Below are 20,579 nucleotides of genomic sequence, written 5' to 3'. Positions count from 1 at the left end.
CTGCCCGAACGGGCCAGTCTTGACAGACTCTGGGGTTTGTGCGCCCATCTCACTCAAGAGGCCGGGGGCCAGCGCTGTCCGGAGACACTTCCGGGTCACGTGGCCAGCGTGACAAAGCTGCATCTGGCGAGCCAGCGCAGCACACGGAACGCCGTTTACCTTCCCGCTGGTAAGCGGTACCTATTTATCTACTTGCACCCGGGGGTGCTTTCGAACTGCTAGGTTGGCAGGCGCTGGGACCGAGCAGCGGGAGCGCACCCCGCCGCGGGGATTCGAACCGCCGACCTTTCGATCGGCAAGCCCTAGGCGCTGAGGCTTTTACCCAATGCTCAATGTCTACAATGGGCATTGTGCTGTGTATGCACCAATGCTACCATCTGCTCACCGGAGGGCTTATTCCCCAAACAGCATATAATTTATGCCTTCATCTGCCCCAGCTGTTACATGTCTCTCCCTTCCAATAGTTTAACTTCACCTCCAAAGGTGAATTCATCTCCATTGTCTTACAAGACACACAGACACCAACAAAGACAAGTACCTAGGGGTGCCCAGTGTAATTTTCTAAACCTAACCCCCTCACCCTACCCCACACTTTGATCTTCATTTTCTTCTGCCATATCCCAACCTTGTCTCTTTAAGAGTCTCTTTAATCTAGAAGTGTTGCACTTTGCTTTGGCTATCTGCCTGTACATTTAAATCTGTAGTTGCATATGATGGGTGATACGTATCTAAACTATGCCAGCGATTTTTCTCTTTTGTCAAAACAAACACAAACAAGTTAAGATTTCCTTTCCTCTTTCAGTGCTATGTAAAATACCAACTTGTAAAAAAGAAAATAAAGAGCTTGGTACTATACAATTAAAAAACAACAACAACCACACACCCCAAAGAGTGCAAATATCATCAAAGGATTAAAGATGGCGACTCTACACACAAACACACTTGCACAATTCACAGTATGCTGAAGCTATCTACAAGTTTCAAGTGACCTATTGCGTACCTTTGCGGGGAAACAATCTTTTCAGTTCATTAAAAAAAACCTTTCTCTAAAGAAAACAAGAGCTTGGGATTGTGTGGTGAGAGAGAACATTCCCCCAACATTTGCTGCTGAATGAACCATCTGTGAGGATGTACAGAAGCCTTGAAGGGAAGAATAAGCTTTTAGGCTATTTCAGTTAAAATTGGGTTTGTGGGTCCATTGGAAGAACTTTCTGCTTCTCTTGATCCATCCTTTGTTTTAGATTCTTCGTGCTTTTCCACATTATTCCCACTTGTCTGGACTGGAAGGCAGAGATCAACGGTAACAGAGTTAGCCCCTTCGTCTTCCTTTACATCATTTGGAATATTCACTTTGTGTTCTTGGTTTTTTTGCAGTTGTCCATTCTGGGCAGGATACACGCTGGCAATAGCATCGTACAAAAACTGATAATCCTCCTAAAAAGGAAGGAATTCAAAGAAGGGAAAGAGAAAGCAGAATGACTATCGGCACAATGGTGTCCTATACTGTTCTTCCTATCTCAAGTGGTTTCCCTGAGCAGGGGCACGAAGGCTGGGAGACAGGCAAAGTGTGGTTGCTGGGCTTCTTAGCATCAAATTCTGCTGGTGTAAAACAGTGGGTTTTATCAAATGAAACTACAGGGCGCCCAAGTTCCTAGGAAGCTTATCATGGGTTCCTTAAACAATGGCAGATACGCCTCTTTGAAAGACAGCTAGGCTTTCACTACCAACCTTCCCTGCATTAATCTAGCATTGTTTGATCTATAGCAGGCAAGCTCAAAAAGCTCAACAACTTTGGTCAATCCAATGGGTATATCACTGCCAGTTTTTTATAGTGGCAGTAGATCGCAGTCTCTTAGGAGTTGCACATGCCTGATCTATAGCATTTAAAAAATGGGGTTTCAACATTAAAACACAGTACTTAGTTACTTAAACCGACAGAGCCAGTCTGCATTTTCACTGCACTCACATTTAATTATTCTATTTTTATTGTTTTAAGCCAAGTTTTGCTAGCCACCTTAAATCGTTTACTTTAAAAAGTAGGATATGAATATTTTAATTAATTGATTAAAGAAAGCCACTCTGAGCCTGGCTTCGGCTGGGGAGGGCAGGATACAAATAAAATATTATTATTATAAGAAAGAAAGAAAGAAAGAAAGAAAGAAAGAAAGAAAGAAAGAAAAGCTCGATCCATCTGCTGAACTGCAGTGATATCTGTAGTATTATTCCCAAATAACAACTCAACTTAGTTTGATCCACTTACAAAGGAGGAAATCATTGCTGGCCGGGCTCGACGGAGAGATTTCACGGTTTGGAAAACATCTATTACGCCTTCAGTCTCTGCACTTTCCAAGAGATTCAGCAAAGCACAGAATACTCCTGTTTGCTGGGCACCATCACTACAAAATGATATTCCGGGAAATCAACAGTGTTAGTCTACAGAAGCCATATGACAGAAAGTTCAGCAATGCTTTGAAATAGTATGATATAAGTGGGACCTGCAGCCAAATATTGCGGACACCATGACCGCCACAACCACCAATTTTTTGCATTTCCATCTCAACAATCAGCATTTAGTGGCCACAGCGCTTGCTCAGGTGTCATTAGGTTGTTTTGGGATATCTCCCCAACAAATAGTTATATTTCTGCAAACATTGGTCCTCTTGTACTTAGGCCATGCTCTTTGGCTACATATGCAATGGTACTCAATGGCAGAATATTGGAAATACAAGGAATTGTGATATTTCATACAGAGCAGGAATAGACTATACACAATCTCAAGACTTGCTCTAGCATCTTGCCACGTGTAGTTAATACAAGCCAAAGTACAATGTCAGTAATGTAACTAGGCTAAGTTAGGAAAGACTATTACCTGGATGAGATTACATTTTATTTTATGAATTCTTTTCAGGCCAAAGCCTGAAATATGAACATCAAAGGATATAGCCAGTTATTGAAAGAATGTTAAATTATATATTTTATTTTGCAGCATGGAATACCTAAACACATTTTCAAGATGAGAAATGAAAACCAATTGTCTAGTATGGCCAACACAGAGTGTTACTGTCGCATCTTCTTACTGGCTGCATCTGTAGCCTAACACAGCACAACAGATTCTGGCATTTTCCAATGACATTTGGGATGTCAAAAAGCCCCTCACTGAGGTTTCTGTGTGAGCTAAGCTCAAAGTGGCCTTCTTTTTCTAGTAAGGAGGGTGAGGGGGGAAAGAAAAATCTCGCGAATTTTCTCAGCAAAATTCATTCTGAGAAATTTCTGCTTATCTTAGCTTATGTAACCAGTGAGACCAGCCTTAAAAGATCTGCACTCAGTCCTTTTAAAGAAAAAAAAATGAGGTTCTGGTACTCATATCATGATAACAGTGCCGTGGGCGCCAGTACAAAATGGCTGCCTTGAGAAAAAACAAAAAGAGGTGATGGTACTCCATGCCAGTGAATACTATCACAATAAACCCACTGCCCATGCTTATTCTTACCTTACGAGGGATGCAGGGGGCAGGGCACATAGAATTATAATCTTCCAGGTGTGACCACAAGGTATGAAAATGTACAGTGTGACCCAGCCCAAACCAAAGAGACGAGAGTTCTGGACTTATTACAGACAAATCAAACCGAATTCCATACCATATATAGAATGTTGAGAGAAATTGGAGAGGAAAAAATGGAAATCAAGCCTCAAAGCATGTTGCGATATCTCCAAAGTTTACACCTACCAGCAGTGAACAACAAGGGGGACATTGCTGCTCCGCATATTTGCTTCAGCTATTACATCTGGTGGTGGGAGCTTCTGTTTAAGGTCCTGGATCATGGTGACTAAGCTTTTCGGGTTCTCTGGTAGAACAAAGGTTTTCCATTTATGGTACTGGTACTGAAACACTTTTCGGGTTTCTTTCCTCTGCAAGAAACAGATAAAAGGGGAGGTTTTTCAAAAGATGACAAAACAAACCCGGAGGGAGTAGAAGTCATTTGGCTGAGAACCATTTAGAGAATGAAATTAATTGCACTCCTGTGCAGAAAGATACCTGGGGATGTGTTCCAGAGATATTGAGCTAATCCACCATTCTCCCCATAATAATAATAATAATTTTTATTTATACCCCACCCTCCCCAGCCGAGGCCGGGCTCAGGGCGGCTAACAAGCAATAATAAAAACAAGTTGAATGAATACAACTTAAAAACAAGATTAAAATACAACATTAAAATATTGAAACAATAAAATATTAAAATGCAGCCTCATCACAGGAGGAGAAAGGAAAAAGAAAAAAGAAAGAGGGGGAGGGAATCAAATTGGCTCCAAGCCAAAGACTAGGCGGAACAACTCTGTCTTACAGGGTCTGCGGAAAGAAATCAGATCCTGCAGGGCCCTGGTCTCATGAGGCAGAGAGTTCCAGCAGGCCAGAGCCAGTGTTGAGAAGGCCCTGGCTCTGGTTGAAGCTAATCTAACTTCCTTAGGGCCCGGGACCACTAGGGTGTTGCTATCTATGGACCTTGATGCTCTCCGTGGGGCATACTGGGAAAAGCGGTCCCGTAGGTACGAGGGTCCTAGGCCGTGAAGGGCTATAAAGGTCAAAACCAGCACCTTAAATCTGACCCTGTACTCCACCGGGAGCCAGTGCAGCTTGAAAAGCACTGGGTGAATATGCTCCCATGGCAGAGACCCCGTGAGAAGCCTCACTGCTGCATTCTGCACCCGCTGGAGTTTCTGGGACAGCTTCAAGGGCAGCCCCGAGTAGAGCGAATTACAGTAGTCAAGCCTGGAGGTGACTGGCACATGGATCACTGTGGCCAGGTCGGGGAAAAGTAAGGGACCTTAAGAAGACTGATAAGCAAGAGGCCTCAAAAGATTTCATAGATCACCCAAAACCTATGGTTATAGTTAGATTCCGGGGAACTGCCATCTAAAGGGGTGATTTTTAATTCCATAGTTGCATGGCCAGGTTTATTACATTTTTAAAAAATTCCCTGCTGTTCCTTATCTTAAGGTAGAGCTATGCACAGATGCCTCCGAATCCTATTTGTGGGTAGAGAAATTGTGGGGAACATTTCAAAGAATTTCTCTATAGAGATGAAGCATTTTCCAAGCACTTGTTGGGTATGGGGTTCACCATTAGCAGTGGTCGTTGCAAAGCTTATTTCTCACACATTCCCTTTTTATTTTCTTTTTTGCTGCTAATGCCAGCAGCAGCAGCAGAAAGCCTAATTCCCATTTTGCTTCCTACACAATGTCCCAGACATAGTGTCATTCTGGGGCATAAAGAAAAACAGTGGGAAATATCTGGAGAAAGCTCTACCAAATGTCTCTCTTTTCTAAAAGAAAACAAGAAAACATCTTTGGGAATTCTACCTGGGGGGCAAATGGCTTCTGAAAAGTAATCAGCTATGCTTTAAAGTGGTTATTGCTGTCTGTATATGGGTAACATGGAAGTAGAGAGACTCCTTCTCCAGAAATTTAAAGTCAGTGAGAAGGCGGGGTCACTTCTGATAGTCTAGAGTACCGTCATTCTGTTTCTTCTATTGCTTTATACTGTTTCACATAATTCAGTTGAAGAATAGGTCCCACGTTGTAGACAGCTGTTAAAAGAATGTCTGAAAATTTTGACTACCACTTTCAAAACTCTCTTTCTAACTTGATCTGCCTCCATTCCATGTGGAACGAATGGAGCATCAGGACATAAAATAATCCCAGCTGAATAGATTCAGGCCAAGGACCATCAACTCCTGTCCCAGAGTGGCCAACCAGATACATAGAGGAAGCTGCACAGGCAGGACCTCAACAACCACATCCTTTGCGTGTTGAGGTCCCCAAGCCACCCCCCGAACAACTCACACATAATTTTATTTAAGGTTTTTGGCATAATTTTGGCCACAACTTTATTAAAATACATAAATGTGAGTGGTTGCTTAGGTATTGGTTAAGACTATCTGTCCCCCTGCCTTGGGACAGAACTGACTTCTGGATTCCAGCGAAAGCCAGTAAGGGAAAACAATGTTGGGGAGAAATGGAGCTGAGCCACAGGCCCTCACCTCTCCCCGCATGCTCCTCGGGGCTTGCCAGCCCTAGCCCCATTCCAGGGATTCGGACGAAAACATGGCAAGCCCCTGGATTCCTTTAATGGAATTATCTTTCCGCAGCAACCTTGGAGGGGCAGGCCCAGCCAATCCTTACCCCTCCTCCAACCAATTGGATAACCAATGCCTAACCGCAACCTTAAAAGTTGTGATGATTTGCTATGCAGTATGCAAAAACCAAATGGCCCAGCCAATCAGCCAGATGGACAAAATTCCTACTAAGCCCCTGCCCCAAAAGCAGACGACCCCATGACAGGCATAGCAAGGTCAGCGCAAAACTCCCGAAATTAGGGCGGGTGATCCGGTGCATGCAGCAATAGAGAAAGCTCAAAGCCGTGTGCACAGAATATAACAGCTTTGATCCCTCCGACCAAATTGGCAGCATAGAAATTACCCCAGCAACCCAACCATCCAATCATTTCCCCAGGCCATCTTTCTAACCCTGCCTAGCAACAGAGGGGTAGCCTGGGAGACCCCACCGCAACACTTGCTCTCCATGAGGGAGAACACGCTTTGTGTGTCCCAGATGGCTTTTGCATTTGGGCATTGGCACTGTGGTGTGGCATCTCACCATAGAGAGCAGCTTCCACATCACAAGACAAATGCCTGGCAGGTGTAAGGAATGAGAATATGGCTCAGGTATGCCCCAATTTTGTTATTGCAAAGTCAGAAATATGGTTCAGAATGGCATAATTATATTACAAATGCAACAGCCTGGCACACAGGAGAAAGTGGAGGTGAATGGCAGCCCTTTTCATTTTCTCAATTTTTTGAAAGCGAAACAAAAAGGGGGAATTGGAAAGAAATCCAGTCCTTGTGTATTTACCTTCACGTGTGTTACATCAAAGGTACGGACAGTATAACTGGAACAATGGTTGACATCCTTCAGTTCAACCGCAATACCATCATAGGTCCTCTTTTCGTCTCCCCAGTACTGTGCAGAGAATTCCTAGAAAACGAAGAAAAGCAAAAAAATCACTGGTTCCCAGCACTGTAGCGTTGAGCTGGAAGATGTAGGGGATGCACTTGGAAAGAAGAGATGAGAGTGTCAAATCAGTATTCCATTGCTGTTTGTCCCAAAAAGACAAGCAAAAGCCTTTGGTGAGAGTAGTAGGGGGGAAAAAAGAGTTTTGGTATTTCTTAGGAGGAGACACCATGCCATATTGCAGACTCATAAAGACTAACCTGTGTGTCATCTTTCAGCTCCGTCAGCATAGCGATAACTTTCACTTTTCTTTGATACACCATGTTCCAGAAGTCACCAATGGTTTCTGGGAGAGGCCCTTGGGTTGCTATCATTGCATTTTGAAGCCAGTAGCCCTTTAAAAAAAGAGAGGAAGAGAGAAAGACCTGAATTTTTTGCAGATAAATGGGTGGTGGGATGCATGACGCCACACAGAGATTGATTTCATACCAAGTTAAGGGGGGAAATCCAATCTTTTAATTTTCCTCTGTGTAATATAAACCAAATTCAGGGCAACAGCTGAATAGTCATCTGTAGTTCAGTTGGGAGAGATCAGTAGAAAACATTTAAAAACTTGCATATTGTTCTGCGCCTTCATTTGCATGTCAGGCATTTAGTCGCCATTAGTTTTGTTTATTTTTTAATGGCACGTTGTGGTTTAGTTTTGAAAAAGTAAGTGATAATAACTTATCATTTTGTGCAGCTGGAATGGAACCTTGGCTATAAAGCTGGCATTTAAAATGCAAACCAAAACCCAGACCTCATCTCTTGGTTGCTACTTAAAAACTGGTTCTGTGTTTAAAATGACTTTAAAGGTAAAGGGTAAAGGGACCCCTGACCATTAGATCCAGTCGCGGACGACTCTGGGGTTGTGGCGCTCATCTCGCTTTATTGGCCGAGGGATCCGGTGTACAGCTTCTGGGTCATGTGGCCAGCATGACTAAGCCGCTTCTGGCGAAGCAGAGCAGCGCACGGAAACGCCGTTTACCTTCCCACCTATTTACCTACTTCCACTTTGACGTGCTTTCGAACTGCTAGGTTGGCAGGAGCAGGGACCGAGCAACGGGAGCTCACCCTGTTGCGGCGATTCGAACCACTGACCTTCTGATCGGCAAGTGCTAGGCTCTGTGGTTTAACCCACAGCGCCACCAAAATACGCTATTCCAATGGACAATAGTTACATCAATGTGACTTAAAATCTATGAGACGGATATGTTATCCAAACATACATACAGTTATATAGGAAGCATTGATATATTTGTTGGGCTCCTCGCATTCGCTCTCCTCGTCTGAATCCTCATCGTTGGAATCGTGCTCACTCTCTCGGCTGCCCTCCTCTTCACACTTGAACAGAACTCTGTTATAGTCATCTGCAGGGCAAGAAAGCCAGAACAAAGGATGCCATTTAGATAGTTTCCAAGGAGTTAATGTCAACCCTCTGTCACAGAAACCAAGTGTGTGAAATCTACAGTTATTTCTGCCTCCTCAAATACTCACATGGAAGGACTGTGGAACTCCGATTTTTACTTTTATTTTCATCTCTGTTAGCTGCTCTCTGTGTCTGCCAATTCCTGTATGAAGGCAGTCGCTAAAGAAATTAAATATAGAAGAGATTATTAAGTAGAAATGCTAAATAATCACTCAGCGTTCTTCTCTCTTTACGCTACATAGTTTTGCTCCGCAATCATCTTCCCAACTTCAGTCTAGGAGGAACAAAATGAAATGGGCCCACAATAAGCTGTTGAGAGGCAGAGGGTTGTATTCAACTACCGTATTTTTTGCTCTATAGGACGCACCGGACCATAGGACGCATCGGATCATAGGAGGGGGAGAACAGGAAAAAAAATTATTCTCCCCCTCTCTGCTCAGCGCCCCTTCAGCAAAGCGTCAGGAGAAATGGAGCCCCTTCCATTTCTCCTCCCACTTCACTGAAGGGGCGCTGCGCAGAGAGGGAAAACTGTGCAGCACCTCTCCAGCGAAGCGAAGCCTGGAGAGCAAGAGTGATCAGTGTGCACCGACCTTGGTGGAAACTCCTGCTGTGCTCCGAAGGCTTGCGGATAGCTGCCTGAAGCCCCTGGAGCGTTCGCAGTGGGCGTTCGCACTGCGCTTCGGGGGTTTCAGGCTTCAGGCGGTCATCCGCAAGCCTTTGGAGCATGGTGGGAACTCCTGCTGCGCTCTGAAGGCTTGTGGATAGCTGTCTGAAGCCCCCGGAGCACAGCGGAAGTTCTCTGCGCACACACATTTTCTCTTCACTTTTGGAGGGGGAAAAGTGCGTCCTATAGAGCAAAAAATACGGTAACTTTTACTGAGAGCAATTTACCTGGAATTCAGCTTCCAGTGGAGATGGGTCACTGGCAGGATCTCGCTTCTTCAGGTAATTGAGGCAGTTGTGTAGTTCTGGGATATTGACCTCTGTTTCACCAAACTGGATGTATTCAACCAAAGCTTGATGGATCAAGATGTACTGTGACTAATGTTCCCCAGGATTCCAGATTATGCCAGTTGCAGGATGGAAAAAATGCAGTTAAAAGAAATGTAGATACAATTCCATGACTACAGCAGTATACAGAGCAAATAGAGACTGAATCCTGGCAAGACAGAGGCTCTTTGAGTTGATGCCTCTGTAGGCTAGGAAGACTTGCTCTAGATCAGTGTTTCCCAACCGGTGTTCCGTGGCACACTAGTGTGCCGTGAGACACCGGCTGGTGTGCCGTGGGAGGGAGGCGGGCGAGTCGGGCGGCGAGAGGCGGCGGCGGCGAGGATCCGCGTCGAGCCGGGGGCGGCTCCGCGGTGGTGGTGCCGAGCGGCGGGGCAGCGCGCGCGACAGCGGAGGAGGAGGAGGCCGGCATGTCCGGGCAGCAGCAGCAACAGCAGCAGCAGCAACTCCCGGCGACGGCTCCTCCTCCGCCCGCTATCGCCGCCACCACCACAACAGCCGCCGCCGCCTCAGCTGCCGCCGTCCCTCAGTCCCTCGCTCTGCTGCCTCCTCCCACCCCGGCAAGGGGAAGGGAAAAAACGTTCACTTTTGTGCGTCCCTCCCGGCGTGACGCTGCGCGCTGACGTCACGGGGCGGGGCTTTAATGGTGGTGTGCCGCGAGATTTTTTTCCGGTAAACAGGTGTGCCGTTGCCCAAAAACGTTTGGGAAACACTGCTCTAGATAAGGGTGCACTTTCCGCAAGGGCCAAGTGTATACTTTGGGGTAGTCTTCCTCATTCCTCTATTCTTAAATTCAGTTCACATTTCTGTACCAGCTTACTGTGAATTTCTCCTTATTATCATTATCATTATCATTATTATTTAGATTTCTATACCACCCTTCATCCAAAGATCACAGGGCGGTTTACAATTTAAACAACACACAAAAATACGTACCAAAATGGCAAACCAAAACAATATGCACGCACCCTTTTAATCTAGGAAAGGGCAGGGCTGTAGGTGACATTTGTATGCTATTTTCCCTGCTGTTATCTTTACTAATATAGGCACACTATATACATAATTTGGTGTTGGGGGAATTGGGAGAAGTGCAAATTTCAAAGAAGAGCATATTGTCTCAGGAAGAGAAAATGTCCTCCCCATCCCTCCTTTGAAGACATCCTTCCACATTTGTTTCTGTAGCACTTGGGGAATTTCCATCTTTTGTGGTCATGCCATACAGATGAACGGACCACTCAAGTGAGCTCTTTAAAGTTCCTACCAGTGAGCAAATACCGTATTTTTCTCTCCATAAGATGCACCTGACCATAAGCTGCACCTAGTTTTTAGAGGAAGAAAGGGGGAAAGCCCTGTTTTTGGGGGGATCAGCTCAAAGTTGTTGAGCTTACTTTGCAAAGGGAAAAAATCCTGTTTTTATGGGGTTCGACGCACAGTTCTGTAACTTCTTTAGGAAAGGAAAGGGAAACCGTTTCTACGGTTTCCAGACAGATAATCTAATCAGCCAGTCACATGTCGCTGGGGAAACAAACAGCCTCTGTCTGCAGAACATTCAACAATGGAGGCCTGGGCAAGGGGGCAGGGCCAGAAAGGGAGCCAGTGATCACCACACATTCGCTCCATAAGACGCACAGACATTTTCCCTTAGTTTTCAGGAGGAAAAAGGTGCGTCTTATGGAGCAAAAATTACGGTATATTGCTTGAGTCGTCCACCAACCAATGGAAAGCAGGGTGCTGCTTACTAGACTCTAATCACAAGAAATCCAGAAAGCAGAGAGATGCACTACTGCTGGAATAACTGAGAAGGGGTGGGACTGCAATGGACCACCTGCTCCAATCAAGAGGCAAGATAGTCATATGCACAAATATGAAAGGATTTATTATTACCTACTATGGAAGAATGGTTATTGAAGTTAATGGATTTGGCTGAGATGGCAAAGTTGCCGCGCTTAATAATATAAAAATCATAGTTGAAATTTATTAATGATTGGAAGCCCCTTATGGATTTTTTTGCACCAAAAGGACAATGAGCTTGTGATATCTAGGTTTGAAGACTGAAAAGAGCTTGGCTTATGGGAAATAGAAGATTGATGTTATTCTGGAGCAAGAGTTTTGCATACATTTTTAAGGCTGATAGAAGGAGAAACGGAAGTCTTTTTCTTTTCTTTATTTACTTTCTTTTAGTTTTTATGTTAAAAATGCTTGACATTTGATGTTCATTTCTGTATATTGTTTTTTAAGCTTTAAGATAAATAACTTTTTTAAAAAGGGTCCCACAATATATGGGGAAGGAGATGCCAGCACCTGTCCCAGTGTGAATCCATACCTCTACAAGTAAACCCCACCCCTTTTTTCTTTTTTTTAACCCTACCAAAATATTTTCTGAGTGAATCAATCTTCCTACCGGATGGATCATCAACAGGCTCTAATAATCACATACAAGAAACAGTGGATCCTTTGTCTTGGTATCACCTGTAGGCTATTCCAAGGTTATCATAATGAATCATATATATATATATATATGGTCAACCATCAAAGCTCTGACAGCATACCTCCACCTGCACCATAAGACACCTCTGCCGCCGCAACTTGACAATGTAGCCATAGACATCCATTCTTCCTTCAGCCTCTAGGCCCTCCAGCATTGCATCAATTGCAATATAGGTTCCAGTGCGCCCAACACCAGCACTGACAAGGAGGAGAGAAAGCAATACATTGCGGATAACTGTGGCTGCAATCCTGTACAACTTACGTGGGAGTTAGGGCCACTGAACATAAATGGGGCTTTCTTCCCAGCATACTTGTGTTGGATTTTGCTGTAAGATATGCGACTTAAGGGAAATGACCACTCCACGCTTAAAACGGGGGGCGCCCTTTGCGTGGACACGCGCAGCCCCTAGATCTGGAGTGGCTCCAACAGCATAGGCTTGGTTTGCCTTCCCTCAGGTGGGATACCTGGAGGTCTCCGCCTACCTCAGTCAGTTGTCCAATCCTAGCTGGGGGAAGCGTTGCCAAGGAGACCAGGCCAGGTAGGGGAGGGATTACCTGCCCACACAATAGAGGGAGGATCTTACCTGGGAATCCTCACTTGGCTCCAGAGCTTCTCCCACCCTACCCACCCTCAGTTAATGTCTTATTTGCAGGTTAACTTTTCTTCACAGGTTTTGCAGGTTAACTTTTCTTCACAGGTATGCGGGCGCTGCTGCGTTAAGGTCGCTGTGAAAGGGCCGGAAAGGAATTTCCCTGCATTGGCAGGTTTCGCCTTTCCCGTAGCAAAACGTCACAACTTTGGCAGTATCAGGCCTTGGGCAGAATCCTTTAGTCCATCTTCCCCTTTGCGGCGGCGATACCAGGGTTCCCCATTAAAAGGGTTTCTGAAGGGAGGCTTTGACCATACACCGAAAGGTCGTCATTGCTCTCCCCGGTGGCGGCGGCGTAACGGGGGCGGCTATCTCTGCTTGAACATATGTTCTCCAGAGCCGGCCCATTCCCCCCCCACACACTGGATAACTCTGATGCCCCCTAGGTCCCCGGCTGGGGACCGGGGAGGGAGAACGCCCAATGCCTGAGCCAAGGTCTACCCACATTTGAAAGTTAATAAAGTTGTGGCCAATTTAATCCCATAGCACGTTGTCATGAGTCATTATTTCACATGACGGGGGGACCGCGCGGGATCTGGGGACTCCGCCTGTCCACGCAATACGTTCGCTTTTTAAAGCTATTTGAGGAAAATAAGCAAACACTGACCAAGATCAGATGTGCATTTCTGTAGGTATGGTTAACAGCAGTAAGAATTGTGAGGGGCAGGGCAAAATCTGTGTCTGTGTGTGTATGTGTTTGTTTAGATAGCAGTACTTGTAGAAGTGTACACACGTGATAATGTTCTCTGATTCAGTTTTCTTTGTAACTTCAGATAGCGAAGAGAACTACATGGAAATGAGGCTGTAAAATTCCAGAAGTGACTTGCATCGTTTCAGAGTGAGAATCACATTTTCGAATACTCTCCTATGTATATGAAAAAAGTTCCCTGCATACAGTTAACTAGCATACCAGGGAGAATGTGTTAAAGCACCCTTCTCTCTGTTGTGTATGTGTCTGCTTTACTTACGGGGAGTTTGAGGAGCATTCAGAAATAGTATCCCAAAGTGTCCCAGGCCAGACACTGAGGTCCAGCTCCGAGGGCCTTCTGGTGGTTCCCTCACTGCGAGAAGTGAGGTGACAGGGAAGCAGGCAGAGGGCCTTCTCAGTAGTGGCACCCTCCCCGTGGAACGCCCTCCCATCAGATGTCAAGGAAATAAACAACTATCTGACTTTTAGAAGACATCTGAAGGCAGCCCTGTTTAGGGAAGTTTTTAGTGTTTGATGTTTTATGGTGTTTTTAATATTCTGTTGGGAGCCTCCCAGAGTGGCTGGGGAAACCCAGCCAGATGGGTGGGGTAAGAATAAGGTTGTTGTTTTGTTGTTGTCATCTGAATACAGGTAGCACAGTCTAGAATTCTATCACTTCATTCTACTGCACCTATAGACCCAGCCTCAGTTAAGCAGAGAGGATGAGCTACCGTATTTTTTGCACCATAACACTCACTTTTTTCCTCCTAAAAAGTAAGGGGAAATGTCTGTGCGTGTTATGGAGGGAATGCCTACGGGTGGCATGCCTACGGATTTTCCTCCTCTAAAAACTATGTGCGTGTTATGGTCAGGTGCGTGTTATAGAGCGAAAAATACGGTAATTCTTACCTGCAGTGGACCACAACTGGGCCACTAAAAAAGTTGCTGAAAGCGTTAACTCTGCGTCGGAGCTTGAGAAGGAGATGGGGATTATCAGGGACTCCATGGTCTGGCCAGCTGGTGAACTGGATGTGGGTCACATCTCTTCCTGTGGTCTTTTCCCTTCTCTGGGTGAAAAGGAGTGCATGTAAACATTCGCCACTGTCGTTTCAATTGCAAATATAAAGAGCAAGGAAAGAGTGGGACTGCCCATCTTCCAAGTGGTGAACAAAGCTCTCCGGCTTCCTTGAGCTTAGCCAGAAATGGAGGGAGAACATGGATGGACTTCTACACTGGTCTGTCTGAGCAACTCATGTTATGATTAAGCCTCATGAGAGGATTCCTCCAGTGACATTACAGCACCACGAGCCATGTTCCTCCAAAACCAAATATCTGCTTAGTAGAAGAGCAGGCGAAGTGTAGTGCTTAAGAGAGCGGGAAGTGAGACACATTCCACCCGTCATGGTTTGCTGTACTTGCCTTACCTCTTGTCACTGGCATCACTGTGGGTTATCAGAATAATAATAATAATAATTTTTATTTATACCCCGCCCTCCCCAGCCAAGGCCGGGCTCAGGGCGGCTAGCAAGCAATAATAAAAACAAGTTGAATGAATACAACTTAAAAACAAGATTAAAATACAACAATTAAAATATCGAAACATTAAAATATTAAAATGCAGCCTCATCACAGGAGGAGAAAGGAAAAAGGGAAAAGAAAGAGGGGGAGGGAATCAAATTGGCTCCAAGCCAAAGACTAGGCGGAACAGCTCTGTCTTACAGGGTCTGCGGAAAGAAATCAGATCCTGCAGGGCCCTGGTCTCATGAGGCAGAGCGTTCCACCAGGCCGGGGCCAGTGTTGAAAAGGCCCTGGCTCTGGTTGAAGCCAATCTAACTTCCTTAGGGCCTGGGACCACTAGGGTGTTGCTATTTATGGACCTTGAGGCTCTCCGTGGGGCATACCGGGAGAGGTGGTCTCGTAGGTACAAGGGCTTTAAAGGTACATGAAGGGCTTTAAAGGTCAAAACCAGCACCTTAAATCTGACCCTGTACTCCACCGGGAGCCAGTGCGGCTTGAAAAGCACTGGGTGAATATGCTCCCATGGCAGAGACCCCGTGAGGAGCCTCGCTGCAGCATTCTGCACCCGCTGGAGTTTCTGGGTCAGCTTCAAGGGCAGCCCCGCGTAGAGCGAATTACAGTAGTCAAGCCTGGAAGTGACCGTCGCATGGATCACTGTGGCCAGGTCGGGGAGGGACAACTCTGTCTTACAGGCCCTGCAGAAAGAAATCAGATCCTGCAGGGCCCTGGTCTCATGAAAGACCCTGGCTCTGGTTGAAGCTAATCTAACTTCCTTAGGGCCTGGGACCACTAGGGTCCCACTCGGAAGGGGAGGGCAAGGTGGTGGTGAGGTTGGCATGGTACAAATGCCAGTCTGTTCCTCCAGGTGGCATGTTCGCACCATGCCAACCTTCCCGCTGCCCCAGCGCTTCCCCTCTCCTGTCGCTGCGCACCTCCTGCTTGGTGGTCCTTGGAAAACCACTATTTGCTTTACTTATTTACCTCTTTTACACAAGTATTATTGCAAAGGCAAGATTATGCAAAGCTCTGCAAGTGTTGCTGTGCTTACGTTTGTGATGTGCAGCTTCTGAATGTTGTAGTCGGGGCACACTTTACATTCGTTTATCTTCACAACGATGTCTCCGTAAGATGCGGTCTCCTCTTCCATGGATGGCCAATATTTGGCACATTTGACCTGTAGAAACGCAAGGACCATCAACTGCAACCAGCCCTAACATAGGTTTGCATTTATTTGTTTACTTTAAAAAATTGTATACACTGATTTTCTCCTCCACATTGGAGTTGCTCGAAATGGCTTACAAATAAAAAAGCAGGCATAAAAGTAACCAAGATCCAACCGTTAAAACTCAAATTATCAAACTAAAAATGGCATAAAATAAACCAGTTGGTACTGCAGTTCAACCCTTTGTTCTGTAAGACTGAGTAGGAATGGCTCCAATATGTGGTATAGTAGTTAAGAGTGCCAAATTAGGGCCTGGGAGACCAGGGTTCAAATACCCTCTTGGCCATGAAGCTCACTGGGTTACGTCAGGAATCAACTCTCGGCCCAGTCCAACCTCACAGGGTTGTTGGGAGAAAAAATGAGGAAGGAGAAAACCATGAATGTTACCTTTTGCTGCTTGGAGAAAAGGTGAGATACATCTGAAGGCAGCCCTATTCAGGGAAGTTTTTAATATTTAATGCTGTACTGTTTTTAACATTTGATTGGGAGCCGCCCAGAGTGGCTGGGGAAACTCAGCCAGATGGGCGGGGTATAAATAATAAATTATCATTATAATTATTATTATTATAAATGTAAAAAAAATTACAGTCAGATGTGATCTTGGCTGCGAGTCCTGGAAGACCTGCTCCTTTCCCTGAAGGAATTTTTCCGCCTCACCTTGGAGGGCCGGGCCCTGACTGACTCCAGCTACAAAAGCTGAGGTTTGCTGGGCAGACTTTAGGGCTGGGGTATTGTTGCTGTTGGTTTTTTGTATTTTTATTTTAGATCTTTTGGAAATTGTTCAGTTTGGTGTGTTTTTTTAAAGGTTTTATTTATTGTTTACAACAACTTTTGGTACGCTGTAGTTAGGTATGGCTTTCATGTTGCCAGCCACCTTAAGCATCATTTGAAAAGACAGCATACAAACAAAATTATGTAGAAGAGTAGAAGAGTTTGGATTTCATATCCCGCTTTATCACTACCCGAAGGAGTCTCAAAGCGGCTAACATTCTCCTTTCCCTTCCTCCCCCACAACAAACACTCTGTGAGGTGAGTGGGGCTGAGAGACTTCAGAGAAGTGTGACTGGCCCAAGGTCACCCAGCAGCTGCATGTGGAGGAGCGGGGAATCAAACCCGGTTCACCAGATTACGAGTCTACGCTCTTATCCACTACACCACACCACATCACACGTACAGGCGGTGTCCATTTTAGGCATTTCCAATTGAAGCCATGGGTCATTTCTGACCCAGAAGAGGAATGGATGGGGTGGAACACGGGTGCTGCTGAGGTATAATGGTGGGGTGGACTTATGCATGCTCTGTCAACATGAGCTTTGACCTGGAATGCAACCCCCACAGAAACGGTTTTGTTTTTTGTTTTGTTTTGTTTTGTTTTAAAAGAGAGAGACAGAGGAGAGCTCTGTTGGGTCAGCCCAAAGGTTCTTCTGCTCCATCTTCTCATTTCCCACAATGGCCTGCCTGATGCTTCTCAGAAGTCCCTGTGCATAGCATGAGGAGAAACAGTTTTCCCCCACCCCCCATTCCAGCAAATGGTAAGCATGCGCTTCTTGGGAAAACTTGGCCAAGACAAACCATAAGAAATGGTAGTAGCCATACACTGGCAGCAGAGCCTGGACAAGTGAATGCATGCTGCTGATCAAGCCAGTAGCCATTTCCTGCATCCAGATTACCAGTGTCTCCCCAGAAGAATTTGGGTTGGCTCATAAATTCATTAGCAGAAGTTATGACCCACCACAGAGCCACAACAGAGCCTTTGTACATCCTCTTGGGTATTTTGTGGCCAAAGAGGTTTCCCATAATTAACCGGATTGGTGTAAGAATAAAGGAAGCAGAGTCATGCATATTTTTACAGTAGCCACAACAGGGGAGTGCACCTCTTTCCCTCACCCTGTTTCCTTCCTCGCAGCGAGTCACCATGACAACGATGGTTGCCTTCTGCTCCCAGATCATTCTCCAGAAATCATCCGTTGTCTCCTCCTTGGGACCTGGGCAGAAATATTTACTTTAAGCAGTTGGCGTGATTGCCATGGGCATGACCCAGCCAAAGATAGAAGCACTTTTAAAGAGAAGGAAAGAGAGTTAAACGCACGCCCCACAGAAATCAAGGAAACTTAAAAGCAATTAACTTTGGCTAGGTCAGGCCAAATCCATGCACAGTAGGGTGAAGGAGGTCTGGGAACAGGGCAAGTGAGTGGCCCAGCTGATCAGGTGAATGAATGGGTGAGTAGTCTGGGAGAAAGGGGGGGACACAGCTGGGGACACAGGCCTTCAAGTACTCTCCACTGTCGCCACCACCATGGAGGGGAAAGTCTTTCTTCCCTTCACTGATGCTATCGGCAGAAGGAAGTGTGCGTTTCACAATCCACACTTCTTTCTGTCAGGGCAGGACAGAGAAGAGACTGTCCCCTCTTCATTCCTCCCTCCTCTGTGACTGGCAGCAGCTGCATCCTCTTGGGATTGGGGCGAGCTGTGAGGAGATGGGGAAGCATTGGGCAAGCAAGCTGTGAGGTGATGGAGATTTGCAGCGGACGATGGCGGGTAGGTGAGGTTGAGGTGGCAGATAGATGAGAGACTGGAGCTTAAAGGAGCTGTGAAAATATAGGGGATTGAAGGGGCTGTGTGGATATGGGAGGAATAAAGGAGATGTTAGAATATAGGGAGGTTGATGGAGTTATGAGGCTATGGGAAGCATGGGTGAGGGGTAAAGGGAGGGGATAGGGTTGGAAAGGGTGGGAGGTGGGGCTGGTTAGCAATGCAGCAGCCCCTCATATGTATGAGCACGGAGAAAGAGAGAGAGACTACTTTCTTGAATGATTTAAGGTGGAAAGGGAAGGAAAAAGAAAATGTGTGCTTTGGGGGGGGGAGGTTATTGGGTTGTTGTTCTTATTTTGAATATGTATTTTGTGGTATTTTGATTTTATTCTGTGAACTGCCCTGGGACCTCCGGGTATAGGGCGGTAAAGGTAAAAGGTAAAGGGACCCCTGACCATTAGGTCCAGTCATGGCTGACTCTGGGGTTGCGGCACTCATCTCACTTTACTAGCCAAGGGAGCCGGCGTACAGCTTCCGGGTCATGTGGCCAGCATGACTGTTAAGTTGTGGGTTGACATAGCAGACGACACAGCAATTTCTCCAAAGCAGCTCTTTATTTTGTAAGCTGGAACAGAACTGAACTGAGGAGCTCAGTCAGCCTGCTTATATAGAGCTCCAGAACAATGTAACTGTTGCCATTTTCTAAAACTATCCAATCACTGAACGTCACTTTTCCATCCTTCATTTGCATAGCTATCTACAGTATCCCCCTGCTGGCCCAGGGTGAGAACTTCAGTACATAACAATGACTAAGCCGCCTCTGGCAAACCAGAGCAGCACACGGAAATGCTGTTTACCTTCCCGCCGGAGCGGTACCTATTTATCTACTTGCACTTTCGAACTGCTAGGTTGGCAGGAGCAGGGACCAAACAACAGGAGCTCACTCTATTGTGGGGATTCGAACCACCGACCTTCTGATCAGCAAGCCCTAGGCTCTGTGGTATATTCAATAAAGAAGAAGAAGAAGAAGAAGAAGGAGGAGGAGGAGGAGGAGGAGGAGAAGAAGAAGAAGAAGAAGAAGAGTTTGGATTTGATATCCCGCCTTTCACTCCCCTTCAGGAGTCTCAAAGCGGCTAACATTCTCCTTTCCCTTCCTCCCCCACAACAAACACTCTGTGAGGTGAGTGGGGCTGAGAGAAGTGTGACTGGCCCAAGGTCACCCAGCAGCTGCATGTGGAGGAGCGGAGACGCGAACCCGGTTCCCCAGATTATGAGACTACCGCTCTTAACCACTACACCACACTGGAGGAGGAGGAGGAGGAGGAGGAGGAGGAGGAGGAGGAGGAGGAGAACCAAAATACCAACCTTGGGCAGCAATGTATTTTCTTGGTTCTGTGAAGCCCTACAAGATAAAGTAATTTGTTATTATGCCCGGACAAACTAATATCTGCACATTCTTAGGAATAATTATGAATAACGTTTTCAATCTGACATTAGGAATTTTGCTAACAGTGGTCACTCACGTCAATATGGCTTGCATTTATGTAGTCAGATCCAGGGTCCCCGAGTATTGAAGAAAGCTCCACACGGTTGTAGTCATCTTTTCATATAAACAGTCATAAACAAAGGTTAAGAAGAAGAAGAAGAAGAGTTTGGATTTGATATCCCGCCTTTCACTCCCCTTCAGGAGTCTCAAAGCGGCTAACAATCTCCTTTCCCTTCCTCCCCCACAACAAACACTCTGTGAGGTGAGTGGGGCTGAGAGACTTCAAAGAAGTGTGACTGGACGTTATCAAAGGTTATCTTCAGTTTGATATAAATTTAAGGGAAGGGGGGAAGGATAAAGGATTCTCACGAAGAACCCAATTTGCAATATGTACTTACAAGGGAGGATGTCAATGTAACGGTTTTTGTTCTGGTTGTAAGACTTGCGTGCATCTTTTATTGTGAATTTACTGAAAACTCTGGGAATGCTCTGCAAAAGGACAACAACCTCAG

The 20,579-nt window shown here is 45.8% G+C and overlaps 1 protein-coding gene across 4 annotated transcripts in view; it reads right to left on the bottom strand.

Annotated features, from left to right (window-relative positions):
• Positions 1–488: 488 nt before the first annotated feature.
• The window catches only part of PTPRC (protein tyrosine phosphatase receptor type C), an 86,798-nt gene continuing 66,707 nt past the window's right edge, over positions 489–20,579 (bottom strand). For all 4 annotated transcript variants that reach the window (XM_082225426.1, XM_082225427.1, XM_082225428.1 and 1 more), the window contains 15 exons: positions 20,466–20,556; positions 20,105–20,181; positions 19,947–19,983; positions 17,937–18,034; positions 15,876–16,001; positions 14,219–14,376; positions 12,034–12,169; positions 9,368–9,517; positions 8,545–8,635; positions 8,281–8,417; positions 7,269–7,403; positions 6,910–7,032; positions 3,728–3,909; positions 2,261–2,396; positions 489–1,434 (listed from right to left, as the gene is read on the bottom strand). In XM_082225426.1, coding sequence (XP_082081552.1) covers positions 1,162–1,434; positions 2,261–2,396; positions 3,728–3,909; positions 6,910–7,032; positions 7,269–7,403; positions 8,281–8,417; positions 8,545–8,635; positions 9,368–9,517; positions 12,034–12,169; positions 14,219–14,376; positions 15,876–16,001; positions 17,937–18,034; positions 19,947–19,983; positions 20,105–20,181; positions 20,466–20,556 — 1,950 coding nt within the window. In that variant the 3' untranslated portion in view covers positions 489–1,161. The remainder of the gene's footprint in view (positions 1,435–2,260; positions 2,397–3,727; positions 3,910–6,909; positions 7,033–7,268; positions 7,404–8,280; positions 8,418–8,544; positions 8,636–9,367; positions 9,518–12,033; positions 12,170–14,218; positions 14,377–15,875; positions 16,002–17,936; positions 18,035–19,946; positions 19,984–20,104; positions 20,182–20,465; positions 20,557–20,579) is intronic.

This window comes from Podarcis vaucheri (genome assembly GCF_965113315.1).
Source record: "Podarcis vaucheri genome assembly, chromosome: 6".
In the NCBI taxonomy this organism is placed as follows: domain Eukaryota; kingdom Metazoa; phylum Chordata; class Lepidosauria; order Squamata; family Lacertidae; genus Podarcis; species Podarcis vaucheri.
Note: the sequence above shows the minus strand (reverse complement) of the source record. Positions and strands in the feature narration are given on the sequence as shown.